General features: G+C 41.9%; 1 protein-coding gene across 1 annotated transcript; it reads right to left on the reverse strand.

Moving 5' to 3' along the window:
• Positions 1-10,035: 10,035 nt before the first annotated feature.
• On the reverse strand, positions 10,036-10,764 carry LOC147903934 (heavy metal-associated isoprenylated plant protein 44-like). Its single transcript, XM_087372951.1, has 3 exons — positions 10,708-10,764; positions 10,465-10,540; positions 10,036-10,340 (listed from the first exon to the last, which is right to left on the reverse strand). The coding sequence occupies exons 1-3, from the start codon at positions 10,711-10,713 to the stop codon at positions 10,036-10,038; spliced, it is 387 nt and encodes a 128-aa protein (XP_087229077.1). The 5' UTR covers positions 10,714-10,764.
• Between the last annotated feature and the right edge of the window lie 253 nt (positions 10,765-11,017).

The following is an 11,017-nucleotide window of genomic DNA, read 5'->3' on the forward strand; positions in this document are numbered from 1 at the left end:
AGGTACAACAAGTTAAGGTAATAAACGTTATTTTTTTTATAAAAATACAAAGAGCACGGGAAGGAAAAATCTTTAAGACTTTGAGGATATAGAAAATCAAAAGATATTTTGCAATATAATGGAGGCTCTTTTTAATTTATAGGCATGATGTTTGAAAAATGTATGAATTTTGTAAGTTTTTAGTTTTTGACTATGCAAAATATAGCTAGTTTTTTAAAAGTTATAATTTTAATAAATTTTTTAGGGAAGCTTAAAATGGGTACCAATGTTACGTACCTGAAATAGATGTTACATTGTTAGAGGAAAAGAGAGAAATAGAAGAGGAAAATAGAGAGGAAGCGAGGGGGGAAAGAGAGAAAGATGGAAGAGGTATATACAAAAAGTTCCTTAAACCTCACCAAAAATGGCTACACCCAAGCAAACAATGACCCATGCCTCAAAACATGGGCATCAATTCAAATCCAAAATCAGTTGCGCAAACTTTACATTTCTCTCTTTTGTAGCAACCATAATGCATTTGACTTTGAAAAATGAACCTTAGGAAAATTGACTTAAGGGGGTCACCCTTATCTGTCACGTGGCATCCGTCTGGAAGGTCTTGGAACTTTGAAGAAATTTCCTATAGCAGAGAAACGTGACAACATAGAGATTCATCACGCCTTCAAACCTTCACAGAATCAGAAGGATATTTGTAACTAAAGGTTTTGGATCGTCCCAGATCCAATGGAATAGATGGAATGGCAAATGGATGCTTGTAGTGGGATATCTAATACATGGTGGAAATGGCAAAGCAGAGAAGGAAATGGCCATTGACAAAAAGATTTAGCACTCTATCAATCCAACTCCGAATGGCGAGCAACTTTGCAAGTAGAGGTTTGACTAGACCATCCCGGATGCAATGGGATTGATGTTATTGCAAATGGTGATTTCAATCTCCGGATCCAACACTTAGAGAAAAAGGCGTAGGTGTTTCTCCTCTCTAACAACTATTTTTGTAGAAGCTATATCTTTTGATAGAGAGCTTAGATCGATGCAAAAATGTAGCTCTTGAAGTCCTCTACAACATTTGTGAAGACTTCAGGTCAAAATTTTGCCTCAAACCCTAGATATCAGCATCGCTTAAAAAGCTACTCCTAGCTCGTTACCTCACAACTGCCTGATTGGAAAGCTCATGTGATCTCTTCGCCATGCTCAGGACGGAGACAGAGAACCCCAAAGCTATGATACTAGTTGCAGGGAAGGCTATGCAACAGAGACACAACAACACAAAGCAACTACGCTTGATAGATGTGCAAAATAGTGGGCGCATCTATAGGCGTTGCTTGAATAGAGAAATTACGGACGCATCTAATAGCATGTCTAAGAGCTCATTTATTTGCACATGTATTGACATGTCTATTTGCGCATCTACACTAAGAAAATATAGGCACGTCTAACACTGCGTTTATCAATGCGTCTATTTGCGCGTGTATTAGCGCATCTACATTGAAAATTAGATGCATATTTAGACGCAAAACAGAGAATACAGAAAGTGAGATTTTGGTATACATCACTGCTTTCCAAACATTACCCATGATTACCAAAGCACATTATTTTAACAAAAACATCAATGCTTTGTTGCAAGCCCACATATATAAGAATTAAGTGAGGAGGAGAATGAGACAATATGTAAAATAGTTTTGCCAATATCAATGATGGGCTACGGTTCAATCTCATCCTCAATGAGATCAACCTTGCCAAACTATATACTTCAAAATCCAAACAAGTGTTTAGATCTACAAATACATTCAACCCACTACTACTTGTGCTACTCATGTGCTCATCGAAATCAGCATCACCAATGGTAGGCTCGTCCTCACGGGTAATGGCCACAATATCTATATCTCCTATCTCATGATCATCCTCCTCTCTTGTATCACGGTCATCATCACGTCCATGGCCATGATCATCCTCCATATGCTCCATATTAGTAAATGTACTATACATCACTTTGGAACGTGGCATAATAGGTATGACATGCCACCATTTGTTATCATCCACCATTGGCTGATAGACAACCTAATTCAAACACAAATACAATCATGTTAGTTTCCTTGCATTGAAGGTATCAAATATTTAAAAGCGAGTATTTTTATATGTGTGCATAGTACCTGTTCACATTGTTGTGATAGTACTAGTGTGTCCTTCCTACTTTGCCAAAACTTTTTGGAGTCAATAGTTACAAAGCCACTTGCATGGCATTTGATTGTTGGATTAGGGCCTCTTTCCACCATGTCCTTAAACCACTTTACATCCAAAACATACATAAAGAAGCGTCAAAAGTCAAGCTTAATAATATCTTGGATTATGCCACAGTAATCATCCATGGCTCCATTGGCTCCCTCAAAGCTAGCAATGATGCCACAATCTTGTGTGTTTCTCTTATCATCAATCTGTTGTGCTAAAAAATGCTTGCCCTCACACCATATAGCATTGAACATAGTGCACTACACCAAGAAAAAATCAATTAAATAAGCAATCTAAATTATTGAAAGCTCCTAACTTATGCATAACATTCTATATACCGACCTTGCTCATGCATCCCCTAGCACACTCCCATTCTTCCATTGTGATATGCATCCTCTCGTCTTTCTCTGCTTTCTCCATTTCATCAAGTAGCCAATCCACATGAATATCCTTTGGAAGTGCTCTTAGATACTAAGGGTATGGCACACGAAATCCATGGTGTGTACAAAAGAGGGCCCTTTCTTCTTGTCTTCTTGCCTTTGCATCCTCGTACCTTGTCACCCATCTTTTCATCACTTCACTATTAAGGACGCAATAGAGATTGATACTATTATGCAACTCCATGTCTATTACTTTGTTGCATCCTTTCCCTTGAGGCACAATAGAGGTCATCCTTAGGTCTTCATCATCTCTCCATAGTCATGGGAGAGAGCTATCCACATCAACAAGAAACTCAGAAATATATACAAGTGACTCTTGTATCAACCAACCCTCGGCCATGCTAGCTTCGGGTCCTGCATTTTGTCTCACGAAGCCCTTCAAGGTCTTCATGAAGCGCTCGAGGAAGAACAACCATCGTGCATGTATAGTACCACATATAGCAATCTCATCCACCAAATGCACTATAAGATGTAGTTGGCTTGTGAGAATAGAACATGGAAATGTCTCCTCCACTAAACAAACCACCTCCACTGACATAACTCGAGCATTCTTAAGCATGGTGGGATCTATTTCCTTTGAGCTCACATACCTAGAAATGAAAAAGTACACCATATTAGCAATATGAACACCTTGCATGGAGCATTGATACGCATCATATTTTGTACCATGTAAAGTACCTCACAAGCTCGTCCATCTTGTAAATACAATCTTTCACATCCTTTGATGCACTACGAGAAATGCTAGTAGGTATTATGAACTAAACCCACGAGGAGGTGATTGATTAGTTGCTTATAATTATTCACTCATAAATTTGAAAGGAAAAAGATATTATGCACATAAAATACTTATCGGAGCATCTTGTGCCAATCATGAGATTTCAAGCCATATAATTGCTCTACACCTCTTTTCTTGCTCTTTGTAAAGGCTCCCTTCAAACACCTCATGCATCCAGTGGGAGCACGAATTGTAGTAATAGCGTGCTTCACCGCCACCATCTCTAGCTTTGATAACCTCCACGGTGTACGAGGTAAAAAAACACGCCTATTTGGTCTCTCTTGTGGCCAAGCTTCACGCATCCTCCCTGTGGTACGTAGATCCTTCCTTATGCCTATAGAATCTCGTGTCCCATTCAAATGCTCCCAAATGGTAGATGCCACATTCTTGAAGATATGCATGGGATCAAGCAGGTGATTGATCTTGAGGTGGGACCAATATGGTAAACGATAAAAGATGGAGTATCTAAACAAAAGCTGGTGTTAGCGGGCAATCTTTATTTCTAGCCAATATAGCACACAATAGTTACAAACCCTTACCGGCTCATGCCAAGTGGTGGAGGAGTCGTGGAACTGTCCCAAATTCTCATCCAATCTCCCACAGTGAGTGATTGTGGAAGGACTTCATTCCAAGGGGCAACATATCTAGGATGATCAGGTGGGAGAAATCGATGGTGATTCTCATAGATGACCTTATTCAATGCGTCTGCCTATGAGGCAACTAGCAAAGGGCCACAAAGAGGACATGCATGGTAACCCGATGTAGTGACACCTAAATAATAGATGCAATTAAGAGTTGAAGGTGGGTTTAGGGTGCCACATCCTTTGCCTATTCATAATTAGAAGTGCAATGCTTACCTGAACACTCACCATAGCCTGGGAAGTCATGCATCATCCACATCAAGACTACTTTGTAGTTGAAGTCTCATGACGAGGAAGGCCTGCTCACATCATGCACCTCGATACCTCTCCAAAGTATCTCTAGCTCGTCAATCAAAGGCTCCAAATAAACATCAGTATTTTTGACTTTATGTTTCCCTGGAATTAGAAGGGATAGCATAACATGTCCTTTCTTAATAGCCATAGAGGGTGGAAGATTATAATTCACCAATATCACTAGCCATACACTATAAGAGGTGCTTTTGAGACCAAATGGGTTCACACCGTCCATACCCAATCCAAGTCTCAAGCTCCTAGGTTCTTCCTTGAAGCTTGGCCATGTGTCTTCAATATGCTTCCACGCAGGAGAGTTTGCGGGAGTTCTCCACTTGCCATTGCTTGATCGATGGGAGGAATGCCATGACATGAGCTCTGCAATGGATTTGCACATTAACATATGTTGGATGCGAGGGATTATGGGAAAATGTCGCAGAACCTTATGAGGCACGTCCAAAGTTTTGAGATCTGCTCTATATCTTGCCTCTCCACAAGTAGGGCACTCTCTTGCATCCTTATGTAGTTCACAAAACAAAACGCAATCGTTGACGCATGCATGGATGCGCTTGTAATCTAATCCTCCAAGAGAGGTCACATGTTGCCTTGCCATATCTCTTGAGGTCGGTAATTTATTTTCCCTTGGAAGCATTTTACACAATAGCCTGCACGTGAAGACCATAAATGAGGAAAAGCATTCGAGTAATTGACCCACTAGCATAATTCACCATGTTTGCAAAATAGACTTTAAAGCTTACTTGAGTAATGCATTCAAACTTGCATTGCTTCATCCATAGATGGTTTGCAAGTTTAGTAACTCAAGGGAGGCACGTAGAACAGAGAAAGTACACCCCTCAAACAGTGGAGTTGATACTGTGGTAAAAACATCGTCCTGCTCCATGCTATCATCCCTCCCTTCGGATTGATGGACATATAAATCCCGCACCATATCATCAAACACCTCCTCCTCCACGGCTTCATGAGGTAATGGCGGAGGGCTACTATCACCATCACTCCATGCATCCGTAACAGTCCCTCCTGAAGATTCCACCTCATATCGCCGATGCTTTGCCTCCTCACAACGAGCATAGGGCAACATATGCGGGTGTGGCACTGCATCATGTATCAAATTAAAACGGGATCATAACTCTAACATATGAACACCCATAGGTATCTCAATCAACCTTAACTCTTTAACACTTACCATGTTTATGGTCGCATCCCATTCTGCATACTTTGAGATGTGATTGAGTGTAATCCTGTGTGTAGGATACATGTTTCCTCGACGTCGATCACACATACATTTGATTTCTTACTCCAACCACATTTCGCGATGGTGGATACGGAGGGATTCATCCTCACTAGAGCTACTTGTTGAAGATGAAGACATCCTACAAACAAACAACCCAAAAAAATTTGCTTTTCTTCAAATATTTAATTTTAAAACTCTGTAGTGCGTCTAAAGACACGTCTAAAAATGTGTCTGTCTGTTCTAAGACGCATCTAAAACCGCATCTACTCTATGTATGTAGACACGTAATTACACGCCTATTTAGATGCGCTATTAAATGCACTTATAGACGCAGTTTTCAAATATACTTTTAGCGTGCTCGCTTTGCTTTTCTTCACATTACTTATACTTCGTGCGGTTGGCTTGCTTTGCTATTAACAGATCTACAGTTTCGATGCATAAGAGGAAGGCACCCACACTTACTTCCAAGCTTACACTTAAGAGGAAGGCACCCACACTTACTTCCAAGCTTACAGGAGAAGAGGGTGAACAAGGAAGAGAAGCAACTTTGAAGAAGGAGAAGAAGCTTCCATACCTTGGATATTACGGTTGATCTTTTTTGGAAGTTGCTCTCTTTAGATTTGTCCTTTGTCGTATCCAAGAAACGAATGAATTCGGTATCAGTGTTACGTTTTTGTGTCGAGCGCATGTCCTTTTCTACTTTTTATAATAGTCCGTCTGTCGGAGCGCATCTATAGATGCATCTCAGAGTGCGTCTAAAACTGCGTCTACAGGTGCATCTAGACTGTTTGTAGACATAGACATCCGTGTCTATAGATGCACTGTTATATGGGAAAATAGACGCCTCTATAGACGTGCTCCGACAGTAATCTTTTCTTCCCCTCCCCTTTCTTCTCAGCTCATCAGTAATCGTCTTTTTTTCTTTTTTCTAGTTCATCATGTGGCCAAGAAGCTCTTCGGGCTCACCTGATCTCTGGGAGTCTATTTTGAGGGACTTATATAACCTTTTAGGGCACCTCCCAGTCATGCGGAGTTATACGGGTATATGACGGGTACTCTAAACACCCCCCAGGAGTCGGCACTATAGACTCCAAACCACCCCACACCAGCTGAGATTACCCCAGCAGAGTCAGCATAGCCCAGCCGGCTACACAGCCAAGGCCCTTCTCCCATGCCATCTTATGTCCCTTCCCCCATGCCGTCTTATGCCCCTTTCCCCATGTCGTCTTATGCCCCTTCCCCCATGCCGTCAGGAGGTCCTTCTGTCTCGCAGAGCCATCGACATACTCCTGTGCAGTCGAGACTCGGTTCTCCAGCTACAAGTGGTCCACGTAGTCTCGTGTAGTCTCCACCTACGAGTGGCTAGCATACTAGCTCGACATGACACGGTAGTAGGCATAGTAGCAGGGAGAGTGGTAGGGGATGCATGGCACAGTGCTTTGGGAGGGGTGGTGGTGGGGACGATGATGATTCAGATGATTTGGATGTGCCTCCGGGTGATGGTACGATCTTCTATGACATCACTTAGACAGGAGGCATCTTGATGGATGCACGGGGAAAGGACATCATGGCCTTCATGCGCTCTGTAATTGCTAACAATTATAGAGATTGCTTTATCCACTACAAAGACCATCCAAAGAGGTTGGCTGATGAGACCCTCGCTGTTGTTCGCTCTAGGTATCCTAACCCCCCTAATCGTCAGTTCATAGATAAATGGGCCAAGTCAAAGATTGTTACGATACTTGGCAATAAGAGATCTTCGCTTAAGAGGCAGGCACTAGCGGAGCTTGGCAGACTCGAGGGAGGTCAACCCCCACACCGCTCACAAGCATGAGTGGAAGAAAGCAATGAAGTCGGCGAGGGAGGACCCCAGTCTGCAGCATGTGGAGGCATGAAGGATCCAGATGGAGCAATATGGAAGTGTGCATTTTGGAGCAGGGGGTGTTGAATCATGGGAGGCCCAATTTGTAAGTATCGATCTCAAATTATCTTGCTTATGTAGTTTATTAGGAGGTTGTTTCTTTGTACTAACCCCTCCGCAAATTGTGTCGTCTTGTAGCTTGAGATCGTGGGCAGATACCCTACTCCTGTCGAGACAGCCTACCATCGCTACCATCGCAGAGGAGATACATGGAAGCACTTCTATCATGACAGGTTGATTACTGAGGAGTAGTATATCCGGGCTATTGGAGCGGCCCCCGAGGTATTTGAAAGTAATTAAATAATGTCAATATTATAAGTAAAGATTTGATTTTTCATACATTGATATATGTTGTCCCTTGTTTACAGGTCCCTGCACAAGAAGACGAGGAAGGAGGTAGAGAAGGGAGCGCAGAAGGGAGCGTGGAAGGAAGCGAGGATGTGGAGAACATAGATTAGTCGTAGAAGTAGTGCTAGCTACTCTTTTCTATACTTAAGGCCATTGGCTTGGCTTCTTGCCTCTTGTATATACACTCCTCTTATTTTTTGTACTTGAAGCCACATGACGTGGCTTAGCTTCATGCTATATGTACATACAAGCACTTTTTGAGCTTTCAATTTTATTGCATTTTGGAGTTGTAATGTTTTATTTGGAATTGTAATTAAAATGCAGTTGGCTATAAGAATTGAATTACATAATGTGGAAATGTGATTCTTGTAACTATATAGCATACACAACATACACAGCATTCTGTAAATTAAAAAAAATATATTATGTAGCTCGTCTATCGGTGCATCTATAAATGCGTCTATATACGTGTCTATCTGTTCGGGGAGCGTCTATTTGCGCATCTATAAAAGCATCTATAAGACCGTTTATAAATGTGTCTATACACGTGTTTAACGATGCGTCTATCTGTTTTTTAAATTTTTTAGCAGAGCATCTATTTAGGCATCTAAATGCGCATCTATACGCGCGTCTGTCTGCTATATAGACGCGCTGTTAGATGCGGGTCTCTAGACATGCAAATAGACACACAAATAAACGCGCCCGTAAGTTTTTTTGTAAGTTCAGTAAATGCGTCTGTGTGCGCGTCTGTGGGCGCTTTGTCTTGTTGTGAGAACGAGAGAGACAATGTTACCACAGAGAGAGAGAGAGAGAGAGAGAGAGAGAGAGAGAGACTTGGATGTGGTGGGTGCAAAGTTACCTTTGTCTTCTATGTCTGTCATATAGACCCGGATGTGGTGGCTGCAAAGTTACCTTTGTCTTCTATGTCTTTCATATATATATATATGAGTATGTGTGTAGTTTTGTACATAACCGGGGTTCGTCAGGCACAAGGGCCTTTAACCCCACATGTTAAAGACCCCTTTGAGTGGCTCTAGGCTATAGGGGAAGGTAGCTCTTGTGGTACCATCTTTATTCTTGAAGCCCTTTTTTTTGGCCCTGCTAACGAACTAGGGAGTAGTGTTTGGTTTTTTAGTCCAAAAGTCTTTTGTTTTTCATTTGCACTTGGTCAAGTTGACTTTCTTAAGGAGGTACAGAGTGTTTTCGATGACTTCACATATTTATTTAGGTTAGTCTTTTGCTATCCATGAGGCTATAGGGGAAGGTAGCTCTTGTGGTACCATCTTTATTCTTGAAGCCCTTTTTTTTTGGCCCTGCTAACTAACTAGGGAGGTAGTGAGTGTTTTCGATGACTTCACATATTTATTCAGGTTAGTCTTTTGCTATCCATGTACTCTTCCTTTTATTTTAAAAACTTCATTAACAGTAGGGCTATAATGTTTTTGCCGTCATATCTTTTTAATGTTTCCCTTGAAATTTGAAGGGCATTTTGTAGCTCCTACAGGCAGGTTCAAACGGGGCGGTGGGCAATGGGCATGACTACGAAAGGGCCGTGGAGTAATTCCTAGCAATCTGATTTGACCCTTGACACCACCCCCTGCTCAGGCCGCGCCCAAGCACACGTCAAGCAATCAGACGTGAAGCTGTCAGGTATGTCGATGCAAACTAATGAATAATCACCAAGGGCTATCTCTGGCAATTTCTCTGGCCACGCACAAGCTGCCTTTGGGTGCGACTCAAGGGCGGAAGTTAAATTTGGATAGAACGTCTTCGTAGATAAAATCCAGTCTAGCTGCAGGATTAATGAAGTGGGTAGCGCAATAGAATCATCGCTAGCATCTTGTGTCGGATTGAAAGGTAAAATTCAAACGAACTGCTTTACATAAAATTGAGAGGAAAAGTGAGCGATTCACAAATAATTACAGATTGTAACTGTTTAGAACTACATACGTGTACGGTATGATCCTAGTGGGGAGCTGACGGCAGTCAGTGTAAACAGCCGATGACAGAATCATCGCATGCAAGATGTCCGATAAGATATCGTGGACGATTTAGGGCGGCAGCGGCATATAATCTCGTTCCATCTTTAGAGACAATCGCTCAAGAACACAGTACTATTTAATGATAGAAGCTGTCCTGATTCACATTATGGAGCAGGAATTCGGGTTGTCATCGCTGAACATCACGGCTAGGCCAGTTTTGGGAATGATTGATGCTGGGTTCGTGTAGCCCTCCATGACGTTGTAGCCATGTTTCTTGTAATTGTAAGTCTTGGCAAATTTTTCGGACTCCTTCAAGTATGGGTTATAGCCGGATATGGACGCTGGCATGATCAGCTCAGCGCTCTTGCCAGTACGTCTCACAGCCTTTAATACTTTCTTCCTATCAACGAATCCAGTTACGGTCACCTTGCCTTGCTTCAGATTGACATCCACTGACTCCACACCTGCTTCCACTACACTAGATTAGAGTCTCACCGTCGCAAAAATTCGTTTCATGCAAATTATAAGTACATCTTACTCATTAGAATTTTAAGAACGTCTGTAAACATAGCTCATTAATCATTATACCTTTCACTTTGGAGAGGGCGTTGCGCACTTTACGCTCGCACCCGTTACAATCCAACCGCACGCGAAGTTCTACAACCTGGTGAGAAGGGCCAAGTGCTTTTGACAATTATCATAACGATGATAGTAAGCAGCTTTCTCGGTTGGAGGGAGACCAGGGGTGCATTACAGAAGTGCTCTACTTCTTCCTCTAAACTTACTGCAGAAAGTACATAATATGAGCCTGAAATCAGAAGAACGGCGTACCTCCATGACTCCTATTAGTGATGCAACCTGTACAAATTACTGGCAAAGCTTTGATATCTCCAGAATAGCTTTGACGACTGTATTCCACAATCTATATTTCCTTCGAATGATGAGCAAAAAGCAGATCCTTATATCGGAGTCTCTCGCGGAACAGTAAGTTTACGTGATATTCAGTGCTAGCAGCTTCCTGTAGCTGAGATTTGAACTAAAGGTCGATGTCCTTTTCAAGAAGTCCAAATCAGTTCTAATTTCCAACATGAAGCCAATGAAACGTATACGGTATGCAAGTAAAATTATCAGAACCGAGGAA

This window comes from Dipteris shenzhenensis, chromosome 3, assembly GCF_047967505.1.
Source record: "Dipteris shenzhenensis isolate YYH24624 ecotype China chromosome 3, Dip_SZ_1.0, whole genome shotgun sequence".
Lineage (NCBI taxonomy): Eukaryota > Viridiplantae > Streptophyta > Polypodiopsida > Gleicheniales > Dipteridaceae > Dipteris > Dipteris shenzhenensis.